Raw genomic sequence first — 21,819 nt, forward strand, 5'->3', positions numbered from 1 at the left:
CCCAGTGGGTGGGCCCAGGTGAGGCAAGAGGAGGCCCAGGCCCGGTGCTCGGGATGCCTGGTCCCACGTACTGTTTCCACATGTTGTTTGGCAGCAACAGACTGAGCCGGCTCCTCCAGATCAGGTGGTGGGTGGCGAGAAGGGAGAGGACAGCATGGAAGGATGCAAGCTTAGAAGGCCAGAAGTCAACTTTTAATGTGATCACAATTCTGAAGGAGAAAATCTGCTGTATGTGCGGAAAAGAACATTAGGCCCTAGGGAGGTACTGTGTTGGCATTCATGGATAGCAACCAAAGGTGTTCATGTTTTGGTTCTTCCTGAGGTCACCAGGGTGCTGTGTCTTATAAAGGTAACCTGTGAGATGGTCACCTTTCACAGAGGAAGTGTGCAGCTCTGGAGGGAATTCTGCCTTTTCTCAGAATTCTCCAAGAAGGGATCCTTATCTTATTTTGCCCACTCTAGGCACCCAGATCTCAACTCAACCTCTAGAAAGTTTTGATGCTGTTCAGTGTCTGCATGTAAAATGGCTGGAAGTGACAAAGGTATCAACAGAATTTGGGGAGAAGGCTGAGCTCTTGTTGTATGCATACAACTAGAAAGCACTTTGCTACTCTCAAGACACGACAAGACTTCTTTCACGTCCCCCACTATGAGCGCGCGCAGGCTCTGACCGGTGGGGCTAGCCCATCATGGATTATTCTGGGTGTGCCGCGGGGAAGTCTTGCCCCACTCAGCTGGTTTGTACTGGGATGGCGCATTGATTTTCAGCACCAATATTCCTGAATCTTATTTCCTTTTACGTTTTTTCATCTGGGATACATAGGCACCTCTGGACCACCCTGAGTTTTTAGATATGTCTAGACTTTAAAGTGTGAGTGAATATACAGTATGAAGTGAAGGATTCATCCTCCTGCTTGCTTTCGGCTATAAGAAAAGCATCCAGGCACTGGGTTCTTTTCACTGTAATTCATGAACACCAGAGAAGTGGCAACTATTTAAATACCTTTATGAGCAATAAATTGCTCTGTATTAAATGGTCGATAAATATTAGAACTCAAATGTGTACATTAAATGTACCAAATTCCAGTGAAATACAAATTGAAAGAAAGTAATATTTGAAAACAGTTACCAAAATATTTTAAAATGCTGACAGAATTATGAAGGAAATGGTATTTTAGGTTAATGCAAATTGATCTAGTCCTCTTAACATATATTATCAAGAACTACAAAATTCTTCATATACTTTAATCAAACCACTCACTCTTTTGAAGTTCACTCATTGAAATAACCAAAAAGAAGCCTCATGTATGAAAGTATTCAATTTCATGCTATTCTTAATATATGAATCTGTGAACAAATATTTCCAATAGGAGGGTTGGTTAAACAAATGATGATCTGCTAATTGGATCAAACATTGGGTAACTATTATAACAACACTGTGTGAACACTCTAAATAGGATAAAAAATGTGTGTATCTCCAAGCTTTATAATGGGAACAGGTTACAGGAGTACATATTCCCCATGATTATTACTGTGCACATATGCATATTCATTCATTCACTTTAGAACGGTTTTTGAGCACTGACTATATAACAGATGTTGGTGCTAGGTGTAGGAGACACAAAGGTGAGAGATATTCCTGCTCACACAGAGGGTCGGCCCAGCTGGAAAACAGTCATGAGAACAAATGGAAAAGTGTAGTCATTCACGAAGTGCCATTGGAGAACAGGAGGAGCCTTTAAGTTGGCCGAAGACTCGAAGAAGCCTTCATAAAAAAGCAAAGATTTTTATATGGACAAAATTTGACAGCAGTGTAGAGAAAAGAAATCAGTTGTATGAAAGTGTAGGTATTAGAAATGACTCACACCTTTTTAAACATATGTATTGCGATTTAATTCACATACCATAAAATTCACCGATTTAAAGCATACAATCCAGTCCTTCTTAGTTTATTCATGCAAACATCACCACAATCTAAGTTTAGAACATGTTCATCATCCCAAAAAAGTGTCGTGTTCTCGCTCTTTCAAATCTCTTCCAATGTTAAATGTTTTTGTAGTAAAGAATCAAGGCGTGGGACTTCCCTGGTGGCACATTTGTTAGGAGTCCACCTGCCAATGGAGGGGACATGGATTTGAGCTCCGGTCCGGGAAGATCCCACATGCCGCGGAGCAACTACTGAGCCCGTGCACCACAACTACTGAGCCTGCACCCTAGAGCCCACGAGTCACAACTTCTGAGCCTGTGTGCCACAACTGCTGAGCCCATGTGCCACAACTACTGAAGCCTGTGCCCCTGGAGCCCGTGCTCTGCCACAGAAGAGGCCACCGCCACGAGAAGCCTGTGCACCGCAACGGGGAGCAGCTCCTGCTCGCCTCAACTAGAGAAAGCCCACACAGCAACGAAGACCCAATGCAGCCAAAAATAAATAAATGAATGAATGAATGAATGAAGGCATAAAGACAGAAACCTTTGATGTCTGCCATTGTGGGAAAGCTTTATGTTGCTTGTGAAACAAACCACAAATATGTCATCATGTCTTTAATTTTTAATTTTATTAGTGACAAGGTAAATAGGTACATGAAAATCTTCACAGATATCTACACGTGTATTTAAATAAAGCAAGAGTTGAGTTCAAAGAGTGGGGCTTCAGTGGCGACTGGTCCATGTTGTTTACTTAGTGTATAAAAATCTCCAAGTTTATAAAACTTGATTTGCCCATTTTTTTTTCCCATTCTTGAAAGCTAGCTGCAAGTATTTCAAAAGGCATATCTAAAATATAGATAGATTCTAAGAGAAGCACGGCACATTATGAATGATGAAAGTGATTGGCTTTACATGATGAGAAGCAGATTCACTCAGTGCACTGGTAGAATATTCTCCATGCGGAGGGGGGGCGGGGATGCTCAAGAACGCACCTGACCTCAGTGTTCATTGATGGCCGTCTGTGAGCTGCCTGCAGGTGGCAGCGCCTGTCCTTCTAGACGGGGACCACTCTTGGCTGAGATGTGAGCCTGGAGCTTGCCTCTGAAGTCCTCATACCTGCTCTGTTCTGGATCCAGCCTTGCCCCTGGCACCTCGAGTCTCCTCCAGGTGTCTGTACGCCCTGGCTCATAGGGTCCCAGACCTAAGAGTTCCTTCGCACAGGTTAGCTTAAAAGGCAATAGGTGTGTTTTCTCAGGGATCTTTTATTCTCTCTTGGCCAGAAGTCAGGCATGACGAGAAGATTTAGGGCTTTATTTGGGGGAAGAGAGACCCATCTCTGTGATATGATTGGAGAGACATCCCTCCAATCATCTTACAGAAACGACCACCTCCCTGTACGACCAATTCCACCCAGACAACTAACACCTAAGACCCCCTGAGGCTGGTGTGGGACCCTCCAACTCTTTGAAACATGTGCAGTTCTCACCCAGTGAGCCACACACACTGGGAGCCAGACTTGGGTTCCTGACAGCTTGAAACCACTACCGTGACAGAATTTAACTCACAAGCGGACAGAATACAAACTGTTCAGTGTGTTCGTCCATGTGCCTTTCGTTTGGTTTCCAAAGAAGTTGTGCAGCTGTAACCAGATGGCTCCTCTCCAGGTTAAGTCATGACCGAAAATTTAGTGTCTGTGAGTCTGGCTCATCTTTCAAATCAAGTGTGATTATTGAAATAGGGATATAAATTTTCCAACTGCTTCATAAACTTAAGGATTTGGGTCTGCTGGTTCTATCATACTTAATATTCAGGATATTAATTTTAAAAATAACTAATGCCAGTGTAAACATGCTTTTGATACATAGGTCTATAAAATATTGCACATAAATATAAAATTTGTTCAGCATCTCTTCATAATAGTTTTTCATTATCATAAAAAGGATACAAACTTGGGCAGACTATATAAATTTGGCTGGTCAATTTTACTTGAAAAATGATACTGTTACACATGATTATGGATTATTTACAAGAGTTTTAAACATGAAGTTTCTGTGATGGTTAAATTAAAGACAGTGGGAAAATAGCTTAAGTAAGAATTATTTTCCAAAGTCATGTACTATAAAGATTAGCAGTAAAAATGAATAGTAAAGTGGGAATAGGCAATTCTAAATAAAATCCCTAGGAACATGTTTTCTAGGTTCATCTCACATCTGCCTAACTTTACGTTTCCTACTATTTATGTTTAACATGTCTTTTCTGTGAATATAAGTTTGAGGTGTAGTAGAAAAAAATAGATGTTTAATACCAAGCTAAATGTTGGCATTGCCTCTTGTAGATATTAAAAATAATATGTTTACCCAAATTATTAAATTGCTTTTTTATTAATGGATTCTAGAAATTTTACCATTACTTTTAAGCACCACCTAGGGTCAAGAGTCCCTGGAAATTTGTATATTGCTAATTAAGTCAATGGAAAGATTATTATTATTTTTTTTTTTGTAAAAGGAAATACAAATGCAACTTTTTGCAAAGCTAAATTAAGCAGATGTGAGGCCCTGGAAGTGTGAATAAAAGTAATTTCAGGTAGAAGGCAGCAAGGTGTTGAGTGAAACGGTCTTCGAATACCAGTTTGCTTTTCTTTAACGCTGTCTAAATCCTAAGTTCTGCTAAATGATATATTATACACAAACTGGATATCGCGGAAGGAAATCTAGTGAGTGATTTTGAAAACCAGCGAACCAAATCTTAATTTCCAAATCCTCTAGAGTATCAGCCTAGAGCCATGGAAAATAAATAAATAAATCGTTATCCTCACTTACAAAGATGATCTTTGCCGTTTCCAAAGTACTTTCACAGTCCCAACAGCATAGGTTGGTCTCCCTGAGCAGTAACGTCATTAGAAATGTTTCTTTTCCAGAGGGAGGTGTCAAATATTCCGTTGGATACAGTAGTGTCGGAAGGTTTGGTCCTAGTTCACCTTCTAAAGTCTATCCTAATTCAGACATTGCATCTTTGAGACTTCAGTTGGATTTATCTGGAAAGCAACCTCATGTTCCCATACCCATTTCAAAGTGTCTGCCAAATACGGAAGGACTCAAGCCAAAGACATCTTCCGCGATTGTCCATTGTTTCTGCAGCGTCAAGGATGCTTCCTTCCGGAAAAGGGTCACTGGGATCCGAGGCAGCTTTTCTAAAGCACAGCGTAGACAAGGTGATACCATGGCCTTTCCAATTCTTAGGACACTGGCAGGTAGAGGAAAACCTTGGTTGAACCTTCCTGATCCTTCTTTTCTTTGAACTGGACCAGTGTCGGAGTTCGTTTGGTCTTTGGTTTTCCTTTTCACGCCTCAGGGGTTTTCTCATTGGTCAGCTGTTCCCTGTCATTCATATCATCCTGGGGGGGTCTTGCTCGGTCAAAGAATCCGCACTACAAAGAGAGAAACAGGCTAGCAAGTCAGGTCATCCTGAGAATTTGTGAAAGTCCTCATTCTAAGAGTTTTCCCTTTATTTGTTGTCTAAGGAACTTGGTGCTCTGAGAATATAATCTGCTCAATTCTCCAAATTACGAGGTGATAGCAGTGTGTTCTTTACCTGCAGAGAGGAATTCATTGCCTACGCAGAGCATCTGTGTCCTTCCTGCCATGTCCATGGTGGTGGGAGAATGTTCATTTTATATAAACCGCTTATGGACCTCGTATATTTTTCTGGGGTTACAGCAACCTGGCCCAAGGAGTCCCTCTCTGCTTTTGGCATGTTTTCTGGAGCCAGCAGCAATGTGAACTGCCAGCCAGGGCTGGCAGAATCCTGAAGTGGACTGTGGGCTACCTTGGGATGGACTGAAGGAAGAAGTGAGGAGACGCTTGTCTATCTCTCTGCACTTGGTGGAACATACAGTATATGGAGGAATATACTGTATACTGTATACAGTATATGGAGGACCCATACAGTATATGGGTCCTTTATTTCAATCCCAGAACATCTTCGTGACTCCGAAAATCAATCAGCAACTCGGGGAAGAGGTGATTATAGAATTTTCATTCTCCTGAATTTCAAAGGAGTACTTGGTCTAGGAGAATATAACTTTTCCTAGGAACCTAGAACCTTAATTCTTGTTTCTTAGGTTGGAAGCCCAATTTGTTGGGTTTGACTTATAACCATTGAGTCATCTTTCCTTTGTAGGACTAGTGCAATATTCTATCAATTGCTGTGTATCGTTGCATCATTTATGGACATAAAGTTTCTATAAATAACAGACTAACATGAAAGTCTATTTGTAAAGGTAGACTGTGCAATAGACCCTTGTGGGCTCAGGATGGCACAAAACAGCTGATAATGATCAGGAAAGCCATTATTTAACTCAAAAGGCAAGGATTTCTCAGTTTATTAAGCATGCCTCATGTTTCAAAATAAAAATACACTATGATTTTGGAGAATGCCAACAATAGCGATTAACTAAGACGGGACTGGGTTAATTACTGTCACAGTCATGTCACTGTGACATTGTTTCTATTTTGGAATGGAAAGCTCTGAACTTGGCAGTACTGTGGTTTGGGGACCAGAAATTAACTCACATTGTAGACTTTTAGTAGAAACGTCAGCAAAACACATGAAAGAGTAAGTTAAGGCTTCTTAATGGGATGGACTAGTTGGCAAGATGAAAAAAGCAAGTCTGAGAATATTAGAACATGCATGATCTATGTGGTGTCATTGAAAGCCCATGTAATAATTAATTACTATATTAATTGCATCCGTGTAGTGCTTATAAAGAAAACTCTCAAAGTATTGCTGATAGGATTGTGTCAACAAAAAGCTGAAGATCTCGATTAATTAAATAAGAAAAAGAAGTCTTCATCATAACATGATCACTCCAAGCATATTGGAAAGAAGATCACAGGTCTTAGTTAATAAAGTCCAACTCTCTTTACATTTATTTACAAGAAATTACAAGATAAAAGCAGCAATAAACACCCTCAGTCTTCTTAAATGTCACTTCCACAAGCATACTAAGTTTGCCAAAGCAAACAAGACCATTTTCCCTTCATGTCCCTATGTTGGAAATTCCCAAATCATGCCTCTAGCCTTGTCTTTTAAAATCCTAGGTATATCCTTCTAAATCCTCTCTGTGGCCTCTCTACTGAAAAAGGAAAAGAAAGCAAATAAACTTACCTTCCATAAAGCCAAGGTTAAAATGGCCAGAACCAGTAATCCAAGAAGTATTGCTAGTATTATTACCCATAACGGGATCGAGAAGGAAACATTTGGGGTTGCCCAAATAACCGATGTTTTAATCTGGAACGGAACATAAAAGAAATGAGCTCTAACGTGAAAACTACTGGGTGAAATAGAGCAGTAATTACCAATATAATACTGGGGGGAGTACTTCTGAAAGGATCCATGCAATAATTGAAATCACCCCAGGGGAGATTTGATGGTTTACAGCACTCGAACATGGCATCTTAAAAATTGGCACATTCTCAGGCCTCCCAGGTTAGGTGCAAGTCCAGTTACAGACACTTGGTGGGTGTTTGGCTTATACCAACCCAGAAACCCTAGAATAGAATTGAGGTGGACCAGGAACCAACAAGGTGGAAAGGAGTTACCTTAAATTGGGTTGGACCTTTTACGGCAAAAAATGGCTAAAAGTAAACCCTACAAAAAGCCAAGTCTGCCCACACGTTTCTCCACAGAACTGGGCTCACCTCACTGAGAGGTGAGCTTGCAAACAACCATGGACTGCTGGAGTGCAAGAAGGATAGACATCACCTAATTCCTGATTTTACAGATGAGAAAATTGAGTCCCAGGGGACTAAGTGATCCACAGATCTAATTAGTGTCACTGCCTCTTTAGCCCTAGGCTCTGTGCTCTACCAAGAAAGAGCCCATCATTGCTCTAGTAATCACAGTCATGTAAGGCCATGATGCATTTTATGAAAGTAACTCACATTTTATGAAAGTAACTGTAGTCAGTGACATGAATGCTAATTGTCCCGATGTATTGGAGCTGCCTTCGGTCTTAAATCCAATTTTCAGTTGCTGTTGGGCCTCACTGAATTCCCCACTGTTGCAAGGGAACTTCGACGAAAAATGAGACCTTCCCAGCAGGACTGCACGCTCCATGTGTGCGACCCACCCCTGCCTCCCCACGTGGGAAGAAGCAGCTCTACTATAGCCTATGTGCTGGGGACCTCTGCCTCTGGAGACTCCCAAAAAAACCAAGGAGAGACCCAGCCCTGCCGCTTTGACACACTTGCTGTCAAAGAAAAGAGAAAGAAAAATATTCTTGGATCTAAAATGTTATTCACCAAAGCAGGCCTATCTGGTTTTAGAGAGAAGTGAGCATCGCCTCAGTTGAACTGGTTCATGTGCTCCTGGTTTTAACTGTGTTGGTTGGAAGGATCCTGAGTCTCGTCCTGACCCACATGCAGAAACTCTAGGCCACACTTCCCTACCCCACCAGGAGGTGCGGGTGAACTCAGGGTGGGGTGGTGGTTCTGGTGCTTCCCCTGGCTGGAAACATGGGTGTTTTCAGAGCCTGTGCCCTAGTGCTGGGTCCTGCCTCTGCTCACGTCTTTTTTTTTTTTTTTTTTTAATATTTATTGATTTGTTTTTATTATTTATTTATTTATTTTGGCTGTGCCTGGTCTTAGTTGCGGCATGCGAGATCTAGTTCCCTGCCCAGGGATCAAACCCAGGCCCCCTGCACTGGGAGCGTGGAGTCTTACCCACGGGACCACCAGGGAAGTCCCTCTGCTCACATCTTTCCTTCCACCTTCTTAACTAGATTTGAGCATTCTGCCTGTGCTCTTCTTAGCCTGTCAAGGTTTTTATTGCTCCTGCATCCTGGTCCACGTCCCTTGTGCCACACACGTACTGATGACTTATTCACTTGATTCACCAGCCCCAAGTATCATTTACATCCAGGCTGAACAACGACACTGATGGTGGTGAAACTGCTAGAGATTCCACGTGGTGAGGAATGCTGGGGACTTGACAGATGCTCTCAGTGAGAGAAAGCCTAGCATAACCTACTCACCTTTGTACCTTCCTCCTTTACCTGTTAGCTTCCCTGGCCGGTGTTGCCCCTATTCATCCAGAGCATCGATAAGAGGGTTCCATAATAGCAACGTTCCATGACCACAGAGGGATCACACTCACCGTACTTGACACAGTTTGAGGACGGGACACATGGTACCAATTTTGAAGAAATGCATTGCAAGGACTCAAACATCTCCATTCCAGTAATTTACTCTGAAGTGATCCTCTGCATGGTTATGGTTCCACAAGCCAGTTGGGGACCAGACAGTTTCTCTTTATATCCCTTTTCCTTGGTGAATTACATCTGATAATGTATGAAATCAGTGCTCAATCCTGCATCTTAAGGTGCTCAGAGAAAGGGCATGAAATGATAACTTAAAATAACCCTAATATTACTGGAGGCACACCGATACAGTTTGTTTTTTTTTAACATCTTTATTGGAGTATAATTGCTTTACAGTGGTGTGTTAGTTTCTGCTGTATGGCAAAGTGAATCAGCTCTATGTATACATATATCCTCATATCCCCTCCCTCTTGTGTCTCCCTCCCACCCTCCCTATCCCACCCCTCTAAGGGGTCACAAAGCACCGAGCTGATCTCCCTGTGCTATGCAGCTGCTTCCCACCAGCTATCTACCTTACGTTTGGTAGTGTATATATGTCCATGCCTCTCTCTCTCTTTGTCCCAGCTTACCCTTTCCCCTCCCCGTGTCCTCAAGTCCATTCTCTGTGTCTGCATCTTTATTCCTGTCCTGCCCCTAGGTTCTTCAGAACCATTTTTTACTTTTTTTTTAGGTTCCATATATATGTGCTAGCATATGGTATTTGTTTTTCTCTTTCTGACTTACCTCACTCTGTATGACAGATTGTAGGTCCATCCACCTCACTACAAACAACTCAATTTCATTTCTTTTTATGGCTGAGTAATATTCCATTGTATATGTGTACCACATCTTCTTTATCCATTCATCTCTCGATGGACACTTAGGTTGCTTCCATGTCCTGGCTATCGTAAATAGAGCTGCAATGAACATTGTGGTACATGACTCTTTTTGAATTATGGTTTTCTCAGGGTATATGCCCAGTAGTGGGATTTCTGGGTCATATGGTAGTTCTATTTAGTTTTTTAAGGAACCTCCATAGTGGCTGTAGCAATTTAAATTCCCACCAACAGTGCAAGAGGGTTCCCTTTTCTCCACACCCTCTCCAGGATTTATTCTTTGTAGATTTTTTGATGATGGCCATTCTGACTGGTGTGAGGTGATACCTCATTGTAGTTTTGATTTGCATTTCTCTAATGATTAGTGATGTGGAGCATCATTTCATGTGTTTGTTGGCAATCTGTATATCTTCTTTGGAGAAATGTCTATTTAGGTCTTCTGCCCATTTTTGGATTGGGTTGTTTGTTTTTTTTGATGTTGAGCTGCATGAGCTGCTTATATATTTTGGAGATTAATCCTTTGTCAGTTGCTTCATTTGCAAATATTTTCTCCCATTCTGAGGGTTGTCTTTTGGTCTTGTTTATGGTTTCCTTTGTTGTGCAAAAGCTTTTAAGTTTCATTAAGTCCCATTTGTTTATTTTTGTTTTCATTTCCTTTTCTCTAGGAGGTGGGTCAAAAAGGATCTTACTGTGATTTACATCATAGAGTGTTCTGCCTATGTTTTCCTCTAACAGTTTGATAGTGTCTGGCCTTACATTTAGGTCTTTAATCCATTTTGAGTTTATTTTTGTGTATGGTGTTAGGGAGTGTTCTAATTTCATTCTGTTACATGTAGCTGTCCCATTTTTCCAGCACTACGTATTGAAGATGCTGTCTTTTCTCCATTGTATATTCTTGCCTCCTTTATCAATGATAAGGTGACCATATGTGCATGGGTTTATCTCTGGGCTTTCTGTCCTGTTCCATCGATCTATATTTGTTTTTGTGCCAGTCCCATACTTGTCTTGGTTACTGTAGCTTTGTAGTATAATCTGAGGTCAGGGAGTCTGATTCCTCCAGCTCCACTTTTCTTTTTCAGTATTGCTTTGGCTATTCAGAGTCTTTTGTGTTTCCACACAAATTGTGAAATTTTTTGTTCTAGTTCTGTGAAAAATGCCATTGGTAGTTTGACAGGGATTGTATTGAATCTGTAGATTGCTTTGGGTAGTAGAGTCATTTTCACATTGTTGATTCTTCCAATCCAAGAACGTGGTATATCTCTCCATCTTTTTGTATCATCTTTAATTTCTTTCATCAGTGTCTTATAGTTTTCTGCATACAGGTCTTTTGTCTCCTTAGGTAGGTTTATTCCTAGGTATTTTATTCTTTTTGTTGCAGTGGTAAATGGGAGTGTTTCCTTAATTGCTCTTTCAGATTTTTCATCATTAGTGTATAGGAATGCAAGAGATTTCTGTGCATTAATTTTGTGTCCTGTTACTTTACCAAATTCATTGACTAGCTCTGGTAGTTTTCTGGTAGCATCTTTAGGATTCTCTCTGTATGGTATCATGTCATCTGCAAACAGTGACAGTTTTACTTCTTCTTTTCCAATTTGTATTCCTTTTATTTCTTTTTCTTCTCTGATGGCTGTGGCTAAAACTTCTAAACCTATGTTGAATAATGATGGTGAGTACGCAACCTTGTCTTGTTCCTGATCTTAGTGGAAATAGTTTCACTTTTTCACCATTGAGAATGATGTTGGCTGTGGGTTGGTCATATATGGCCTTTATTATGTTGAGGTCGGTTCCCTCTATGCCTACTTTCTGGAGTATTTTTTTTTAATCATAAATGGGTGCTGAATTTTGTCAAAAGCTTTTTCTGCATCTATTGAGATGATCATATGGTTTTGGTATCAGGGTGATGGTGGCTTCATAGAATGAGTTTGGGAGTGTTCCTCCCTCTGCTATATTTTGGAAGAGTTTGAGAAGGATAGGTGTTAGCTCTTCTCTAAATGTTTGATAAAATTCGCCTGTGAACCCACCTAGCCCTGGGCTTTTGTTAGTTGGAAGATTTTTTTTTTTTTTTTTGCGGTACACGGGCCTTTCACTGTTGTGGCCTCTCCCGTTGTGGAGTATAGGCTCCAGACGTGCAGGCTCAGCAGCCATGGCTCACGGGCCTAGCCACTCCACGGCATGTGGGATCTTTCCAGACCGGGGCATGAACCCGTGTCCCCTGCATCGGCAGGTGGACTCTTAACCACTGCACCACCAGGGAAGCCCAGTTGGAAGATTTTTAATCACAGTTTCAATTTCCGTGCTTGTGATTCGTCTCTTTACATTTTCTATTTCTTCCTGGTTCAGTTTCGGAAGGTTGTGCTTTTCTAACAAATTGTCCATTTCTTCCAGGTTGTCCATTTTATTGGCATAGAGCTTCTTGTAGTAATCTCTCATGATCCTTTGTATTTCTGCAGTGTCAGTTGTTACTTCTGCTTTTTCATTTCTAATTCTGTTGATTTGAGTCTTCTCCCTTTTTTGCTTGATGAGTCTGGCTAATGGTTTATCAGCTTTGTTTATCTTCTCAAAGAAACAGCTATTAGTTTTACTGATCTTTGTTATTGTTTCCTCATACGATTTTTAATTTACTTCTGATCCGATCTTTATGATTTCTTTCCTTTTGCTAATTTTGGGGCGTTTTTTGTTCTTTTTTATCTAAATGCATTAGATGTAAGGTTAGGTTGTTTATTTGAGATGTTTCTTGAGGTAGGATTGTATTGCTATAAACTTCTCTCTTAGAACTGCTTTTGCTGCATCCCATGGGTTTTGGGTCATCGTGTTTTCATTGTCATTTGTTTCTAGGTATTTTCTGATTTCCTCTTTGATTTCTTCAGTGATCTCTTGGTTATTTAGTAGCATATTGTTTAGCTTCTATGTGTTTGTTTTTTTTCTTGTAATTGATATCTAGTCTCATAGTGTTGTGGTCAGAAAAGATACGATTTCAATTTTCTTAAATTTACCAACGCTTGATTTGTGATGCAAGATATGATCCATCCTGGAGAATGTTTCATGAGCACTTGAGAGGAAAGTGTATTCTGTTGTTTTGGGATGGAATGTCCTATAAATATCAATTAAGTCCATCTTGTTTAATGTATCATTTAAAGCTTGTGTTTCCTTATTTACTTTCATTTTGGATGATCTGTCCATTAGTGAAAGTGGGCTGTTGAAGTCCCCTACCATGATTGTGTTACTGTCGATTTCCCCTTTTATGGCTGTTAGCATTTGCCTTATTGTATTGAGGTGCTGTTATGTTGGGCACATAAATATTTACAATTGCCCTATCTTCTTCTTGGATTGATCCCTTGATCATTATGTAGTGTCCTTCTTTGTGTCTTGTGATAGCCGTTACTTTAAAGTATTTTGTCTGATATGAGAATTGCTTCTCCAACTTTCTTTTGATTTCCATTTGCATGGAATATCTTTTTCCATCTCCTCACTTTCAGTCTGTATGTGTCCCTAGGTCTGAAGTGGGTTTTTTGTAGACAGCATATATATGGGTCTTTTTTTTGTATCCATTCAGCCATTCTGTGTCTTTTGGTTGAGTGTTTAATCCATTTACATTTGAGGTAATTATCAATATGTATGTTCCTATTACCATTTTCTTAATTGTTTTGGGTTTATTTTTATAAGAGTTTTCCTTCTCTTATGTTTACTGCCTAGAGAAGTTCCTGTAACATTTTTTTGTAAAGCTGTTTTGGTGGTGCTGAATTCTCTTAGCTTTTGCTTGTCTGTAAAGGTTCTAATTTCTCCGTTGAATCTGAATGACATCCTTGTTGGGTAGAGTAATCTTGGTAGAGTAACCCTAACCCTAACCCTAACCCTTTCATCACTTTGAATATGTCCTGCCACTCCCTTCTGGCTTGCAGAGTTTTTGCTGAAAGATCAGCTGTTAATCTTATGGGGATTCCCTTGTATATTATTTGTTGCTTTTCCCTTAATTTTCCCTTAATTTTTGATAGCTTGATTAATATGTGTCTTGGCATGTTTCTCCTTGTATTTATCTTGTATGGGACTCTCTGCGTTTCCTGGACTTGATTATTTCCTTTCCCTTATTAGGGAAGTTTTTTGAACTATAATCTCTTCAAATATTTTCTCAGTCCCTTTCTTTTTCTCTTCTTCTTCTGGGACCCCTATAATTTGAATGTTGGTGTGTTTAATGTTGTCCCAGAGGTCTCTGAGATTGTCCTCAATTCTTTTCATTCTTTTTTCTTTATTCTGCTCTGTGGTAGTCATTTCCACTATTTTATCTTCCAGGTCACTTATCTGTTCTTCTTCCTCAGTTATTCTGCTATTGAATCCTTCTAGAGAATTTTTAATTTCATTTATTGTGCTGTTCATCATTGTTTGTTTGCTCTTTAGTTCTTCTAGGTCCTTGTTAAACGTTTCTTGTATTTTCTCCATTCTGTTTCCAGGATTTTGGATCATCTTTACTATCATTACTCTGAATTCTTTTTCAGGTAGACTGCCTATTTCCTCTTCATTTGTTTGGTCTGGTGGGTTTTTACCTTGCTCCTTCATCCGCTGTGTGTTTCTCTGTCTTCTCATTTTGCTTATCTTACTGTGTTTGGGGTCTCCTTTTCGCAGGCTGCAGGTTCATAGTTCCTGTTGTTTTTGGTGTCTGCCCCAGGTGGGTAAGGTTGGTTCAGTGGGTTTTGTAGGCTTCCTGTTGGAGGGGAGTGGTGCCTGTGTTCTGGTGGATGAGGCTGGATCTTGTCTTTCTGGTGGGCCGGACTGTGCCTGGTGGTGTGTTTTGGGCTGCCTGTGAACTTAGTATGATTTTAGGCAGCCTCTCTGCTAATGGGTGCGGTTGTGTTCCTGTCTTGATAGTTGTTTGGAATGGGGTGTCCAGCACTGGAGTTTGCTGGTTGTTGAGTGGAGCTGGGTCTTAGCGTTGACATTGAGATCTCTGGGAGAGCTCTCGTCAATTGATATTACGTGGGGCCAGGAGGTCTCTAGTGGACCAATGTCCTGAACTCGGCTCTCCCACCTTAGAGGCTCAGGCCTGACACCCGGCTGGAGCACCAAGACCCTGTCAGCCACACGGCTGCAGCATCCATCTGCCATTATTGTTGCTTTCTTTCTCTCTCAACAGCTGAGCACGATAACATACACCCTCTTTCTCCTGAACCGGGAGAAGCTGAAGGAGAGCTGGTGGGAGCAGGAGGGGCCACAGTCACAGTTGAGGCTTGACTCCAACAAAGTCAAAACAGCGCGAACCCCCTTCTTCCTGCGCCCTGCACCAACTTTCCCAGCATGTGAGCTGCCGCATCACTTTCGCCTTATGATACAGTTTTCAGAATGAGAATTTCAGAATTTTGGAACTACAAAGGGTAGTAGTGGTCATGCACTCATAAGCCAGTTACAGTGACCTAGGAGATAGAACATCTGATGCCATGGACAATTCTGAGGTTTCTTGTAAATGTTTCTTCCCCCTAAGCTCTAAGTCCACTAAGGAAACAGCATAGTTTTGGTCTGTATTTTGTGCATGTGTTAGAGATCACCAAAATTTACTAATAGATAATTTACAGGAACACAGGCAACAATACTTTTCCATGTTCCCTCTTCTGATTTACCTAATTAATATCTGAAGTCACCTCCCAATGTTTCATTTTAACATAGGAAACAGTTCTAATTTTGTAAGTTAATAAAAACACTAAGCTAAAGGAGTTGAAATAAGGGCTGATGGTCTGTTCAAATTGTTGGTTTAATAAAAAGAAATGGAATGAGAGAATAGCTGCTGAGTTTTTGCTGAGTTTCTTTGCCCCTTGGCTATTGCAGGCTTCAATGTCTTATCTATAAAACTAGTCTGTCAGCATACAGATGGCCAAAAGGCATGTGAAAAGATGCTCAACATCACTAATTATTAGAGAAATGCAAATCAAAAGTACAACGAAGTATCACCTCACACTGGTCAGAATGGCAATCATCAAAAAATCTACAAAAAATAAATGCTGGAAAAGGTGTGGAGAAAAGAGAACCCTTTTACAGTGTTGGTGGGAATGTAAATTGGTACAGCCACTATGGAGAACAGTATGGAGGTTCCTTAAGAAACTAAAAATAGAGCTACTGTATGATCCAGCAATCCCACTCCTGGGCATATATTCGGAGAAAACCATAATTCAAAAAGATACATGCATCCCAGTGTTCACTGCAGCACTATGTATTTACAATAGCCAGGACATGGAAGCAACCTAAATGTCCATCGAGAGATGAATGGATAAGGAAGATATGGTACATATATACAATGAAATATTTCTCACCCATAAAAAAACGAAATAATGCCATTTGCAGCAACATGGATGGACCTGGAGATTGTCAAACTCAGTGAAATAAGTCAGACACAGAAAGAGAAATATCGTATGATATTGCTTATATGTAGAACCTTAAAAAATGGTACAAATGAACTTATTTACAAAACAGAAATAGAGTCACAGATGTAAAAAAACAATCTTATGATTACCAGGGTGGAAAGGGGGGAGGGATAAATTGGGAGATTGGGGTTGACATATGCATACTACCAAATATAAAATAGATAACTAATAAGGACCTATTGTATAGCACAGGGAACTCTACTCAATGCTCTTGTAATGGCCTATATGGGAAAAGAATCTAAAAAAAGAGTGGATATATGTATATGTATAACTGATTCACTTTGCTGTACAGCAGAAACTAACGTTGTAAATCACCTATGCTCCAATAAAAATTAAAAGAAAAAACCAAACCCCACCCCCCGCCATGGGCTACCTGTGGAAACAAGCAGAAGAGGTCACTCACAAAGATCTAATAATGATATTTGAAGGTTTTTTTGCAGAAGTGATGGAAAAGTACAAATAAAATACCCCATTTAATACCCCATTAAATTGAACAGGGTATGCTTATTAGGGTGTCTAGAAGCAGAAAACAGCTTTACAAGGTATAATTACAAAATCTGCTGGCTTTCTGTTTGCATTTGCTTCCAAAGAGTCTGACAACAGTCTTAAAACAGTCTCAGAGAAGATGATCACTGATATCCTTATCCGTTCCAAAATCTGAAATTCTCATCACCAAAACTTTTGCCAGTCTGCTCCTGGTAACATTATGTTCATTTGAAAAATACCATTTCATACCCTTTCTCTGAGCACTTTCAGTGGAAGGATTATGCATGTCATATACGTTCACCATCTGTAATTAACTAAGGGGAAAGGACATAGAGATTTAAAGGAAGACAAATTCAGTGACTTTGCCCCCAAGCCTGCATTCTGCTGTCCTCGCCTGCTGCCTTTAGGACTTGTATGTGGCATGGAGGCTGCCCGATCTCTGTCTAAACCGGGTGCAGGTGCAGCGACCTTCCGTCGCCCCTGGTGGTTCCCTAAGCTTATCCAGGTTTTTCACTGCCTAGTCGAGAAGTTGTTACACTAGAGACAGTAGAAATACAGAACAACAGTAGTGCCCCAGAGCACTTCCTCGGATTTCCAGGGCTGAGGATTTAGATGGCTGCTGCTAGAACAGGGTGGATGAGTCAAAGGTAACACATCATTGGGAGAGTCATCCAGGTCTTGGAAGGAGAGGTCTTTCTGAGAACACATTGATTAGGGAGTTAGGTGACATAGTCAGGTCTGTAAATGGCAACGGGGCATTTCATCTGCAAGTGGAAACAGGTAAAGCCAAGCTTTCCTGAGACTCCATACTCTGTATAGACGAGAAACTTGAACTCTACAGGCAAGCTTAAGAGAAAAGACTTAATTGATCACTTTTATGGGACCAGCGTTTATTTAAATTTGTCATAGTCCTGTGGAAACCCTAGGATGGTTTGGAAGAAGCTTGGCCACGAAATAAAATGTTGAAAAATACGCAAACTTTGTTATTTCTAATATTTATGTTTGGCAGCTCATTTAGACAAGCTCCCAAGAAGCTTAGATTATCCATTGGATAAGAAATAAGAAAAGTAGGTCTTAATTTCTAGAGTTCCTAATGACTTAACACCAATTTATAGTAAGAATTTTTCATTCATTTCGAATAAGATTTATTAAACAGCCTATGTTCTCTGAAGCTCTGTTGGTATTATCAACAGCTCCAAGCTGGAACACTCTATAACTCTGGTGTAGATCAGTGCTCTCCAAGCCATGTATGTCATTTAAATTTTATAGTCATCACATTTAAAAAGAGTAAAAACATGGGGCATTAATTTTAATAATATATTTAATTTGACCCTAAATATCAAAATTATCATGTAATTGATATAAATTATATCAACATGTAATTGATATAAAAATATTCTTTTTTTTTCTTTTTTTTTTACTAAGTCTCCAAAACCCAGTGTTTATTTTACACTTGCAGCAAGTGACAACTGCTGGATTTTTATTGGTTAAAGTAAAATGTAGTCTTACCCCAAAAATAAAGCTGCGTTTAATGGAAAAAATATACTGCTACAGTTTTAAGGTTTACATTTAAGTGAGATAAAATGAAGTAAAACTACTAGTTTGGTTCTTCAGTCACTCCACCCACATCTGGGGGCCTCACCATCCATGGTAATGTGGTGAGTGGCTACCATATTGAACTGCACAGCTTGAGATCTTTTGTATAATCTCACACAATGGTGTGTTGAGCCAGGTTACCCAAGTCCCTCTTTATTAGATTCATTTATCAAGAAGGTGGTCCCAAGGTGGACAGTGGGGTGTATTTAGGACTAAAGCTTTACTTTAAGAACATGGGTTTTTGACTACATATATCAACTGCTTTAAGAAAGAGTCACATTGAGTAACTTGAGTACTTAAAACATAGGGAGAAAAATTCAGTTACATGCCAACTAATTAACAAGCTGTTTTTCTTTTTTTTTTAATGTATCAAGAACCTATGGCTATTTAAAGAATTAGTATAAAATTTTAACAATCCACTTAATATAACTGTCTGCAATTTTAGGAAGGGGGATCCATGAACTGTAAGTGGTTTAGATGTTCTTAAAGCGATGCTAAGTAGGGAACATTTAATCTTACCTTTATCGTGTTGTAAATCTTGTTGTTCTTTATTATGTTGGAAAGACCATAAATAAGTCTTTAATATGCCTACATTTTATCGTTGACATTTATGATATGTTTTTGTATATTTTGACAAAATACCAAGGTAGAAGGAAAAAGCTCTGTCGTATTTGCAGTGGTGATTAATGTTGATGTCTGTATTTATGTATCACAAAATCTTGTGTAAACATACTTCAGTGGGGTCACAAGAATGTTTTATATAAATGTACCAAGACACCCTACCTAGAGTGCCATTTAGAACAAAATAATAACATGAAGTGGACCAGCTGAACATACCTTTCAACAACATTCAAATAGCTCCTATGAGAAAAGAAGTCCTGTGATAAGTTTGAACTCCAGACAGTTGTTTCATGTAAGAGATCCATTTTAAGATTCTGGAGTTTTGCTAACAACTCAAAGAGTCAAATGGACTCATAGTTGATGTGTGAGTTCTTAATTAAGGATTTTACTGACATATTTTATAATAACTGCCTTTGGAGTTACACCATTATATCCTCTTCTAGATGTAAATTATTCGGCTTTAGTCACATGACACACAAATGCCAAAGTTTATGAATAGGCAAAAAAAGTGCTCAACTAACTGAATGATTTTTTTTTCTTCTGCGCTGTAATGATTCAGCATTTAGTCATATCCCCTTTACATCATGCAACCTTTTCCTTGCCTCTGAACACGACAAGTGTCACCTGGCACGGAGAGTTCATTTGTTACAAACGCAGACACTGTGCCAGTAGCAAGTGGGGATTACTATTTTCTTCAATACGGAAAGTTTATCTAGGGTTCAAGAAATGGTTGCATTATGACCATGTTGAAAAGGAAGCACAGAAAGACTCCTCATGGCACACAAGGGCCTAGTAAAACAAGCAAATATTTTTGTCTTACTACCAAAGAAGGAACCGAGATGCTTTCCCCAGTGGCAGAGTATGGACTAGAGCTCTGATGATCCTTCAACCACCTAGTCCAACTGATTCTACCACCAGAAAGCAATTCCCTTCTGCTGGGTCCTTTTCAAGATAAGGATGACAGGATTTTTGAGAACACGCTCTAAGAAACAGCTCTAAGCACAGTCCTCTCAAATCAAGCCTGTAGGGCACAGCTAACTTCCTACTGGTAACGTCTCCTTCTGTCAGTCAGGGATTGGGAGACCTAAGAAGTTTTCCCATAACCTTTACATAAACGATGCAGTAAATCATCTACATCAGATAACAAGACTTTTTAAAAGATGCAGGAACAAGGGTGGTAGGGACGGGGGAAGCATGTATCTGATCATTTTGTGGATCTTTTGAGATGAGTTGAGAACAGCAGGCTGGCACCTGTGGCCAGGACAGAAAGATGCAATCCTGTTGATGGAATTGACTGTCACGTATGTTTCTGTTATGGAGCATGTGCTCAGAGAAGACAAAGGACCCAGATTTATCTCCCTTAGAGTTACAAGCCTTTGAACCACCTTGGATGAGCATTCTATATTAAAAACCCAAAGCCTCTGTTTTCTAGGTTGAACATAAATCCAAACTCCAGCAGACATCTCGTAAGAGAAACAGAGGCAAGCTAAGTGAAGAAAGATGTGGCAGTATTTGCTTTAAATGCCACCAAAGTTTACTGAAATATTTTGACTGTGTGAATTCATGGATGTTTCCTGTTGGACATCCTGGACTTTGCTGGAGAAGGTAAGACATTTTGGGGGGGTTGCTATTATTGAGACCTGAGACTTAACTTGTTTTAGGTACAAAGCTAGAGCTTTTTATACATAATTTAAATAATCTCCTTAACAATACTTTGAGGTCAATGTGGTTAACAGCCTCAGCAAAGTACGTAGAGTGATTTCCAGAAGGTTTCCACTTAGAGCAGGGTGGATCCAGGGTGAAGGCCAGGAGAAGCTGTTTTGAAATCTGTGGATTTTCTTCGATGCTGCCTGCCTGTGTTAGAGGTTCCCAATCCTAGCTTCACTGCAGAATCATCACTTGTAGAGCTTTCAAAGCGCAGTGGCAGAGCTCCACCCGACTCACTCAATCCTGATGTTTCAGATGGGGTCTGAGCACGTATAAACCTTAAAGTCACGTGGACGGTGATTCTTTGCATACTCAGGGTTGAAAATCACTCATCAAGGGATGAATTTAAATTATAAAAAGTAGATTAGGCTAGAAAGAGTAAGTATTAGTTACCTTTTAAAGACCTAGGCTGAAGGGCAATTACGAGAGTATCGACTTTTACACCGTCCGAAGCAGTGCTTCTCAAACATGACAGGGTACCTGCTGCCCTGATGGTTTTGATAAAAGGCAGATTCTGACTCAGCAGGTCTGGAGTGAGGCCTGTTTCTGAATTTCTAACAGTTTCTTAGGTACTGCTGATACTGCTGGTCTGCAAAACACATTTTGAGTAACAAGGACCTGGGGACCAGAATCCAAGTCGAGGTTGCAGGTTTCTATGGCATGACCAAGAGATGAGGTTTACATGTTAACATTGTTTCCTGGAGCCCTGACTGTGGTCACTGTCACCGTTAAAGGCAGAGTTTTGGTGACCGTGCCTGTTCATCCCCCGTCATCTGTTCTCCCCTCTGCTCTGCATGGCCTTGCCAGGTTGCCAGCAGTTGTGCTGTGACAGATATGTGGCTGTCAGTAATGTTTAATAGCCTCAATTGAAAACCTGTTTCATTCAAATGAAGCTCAGAGTGTACTTTCTTCCCCCAGATATTACTGGTCTTTGCTTAGAAAGGAAAGATGACTGTTCCTGTAGCTGGTCTGTGGCAACTGTCCCTAAGGAAGAGAGTCTCCCTCATCCCTCACTCACCAGGCTGTCTTTTTTTTTTTTTTGGTGGGGGGTACACGGGCCTCTCATTGTTGTGGCCTCTCCCATTGCGGAGCACAGGCTCCGGAC

General features: G+C 40.3%; 1 protein-coding gene and 1 long non-coding RNA gene across 5 annotated transcripts in view; one reads left to right on the forward strand and one right to left on the reverse strand.

The window, feature by feature from the left end:
* LOC141278116 (uncharacterized) overlaps positions 1-20,513 on the forward strand; it is a 90,924-nt gene extending 70,411 nt beyond the window's left edge. The window contains exon 3 of the long non-coding RNA XR_012330434.1: positions 20,440-20,513. This is a non-coding gene — a long non-coding RNA (uncharacterized lncRNA). The remainder of the gene's footprint in view (positions 1-20,439) is intronic.
* Positions 3,890-21,819, reverse strand: part of ITGA8 (integrin subunit alpha 8) — a 179,736-nt gene continuing 161,806 nt past the window's right edge. For all 4 annotated transcript variants that reach the window (XM_033852479.2, XM_073801692.1, XM_073801693.1 and 1 more), the window contains 2 exons: positions 7,093-7,215; positions 3,890-5,353 (listed from right to left, as the gene is read on the reverse strand). In XM_033852479.2, coding sequence (XP_033708370.1) covers positions 5,267-5,353; positions 7,093-7,215 — 210 coding nt within the window. In that variant the 3' untranslated portion in view covers positions 3,890-5,266. The remainder of the gene's footprint in view (positions 5,354-7,092; positions 7,216-21,819) is intronic.

Source organism: Tursiops truncatus, chromosome 2 (assembly GCF_011762595.2).
Source record: "Tursiops truncatus isolate mTurTru1 chromosome 2, mTurTru1.mat.Y, whole genome shotgun sequence".
In the NCBI taxonomy this organism is placed as follows: domain Eukaryota; kingdom Metazoa; phylum Chordata; class Mammalia; order Artiodactyla; family Delphinidae; genus Tursiops; species Tursiops truncatus.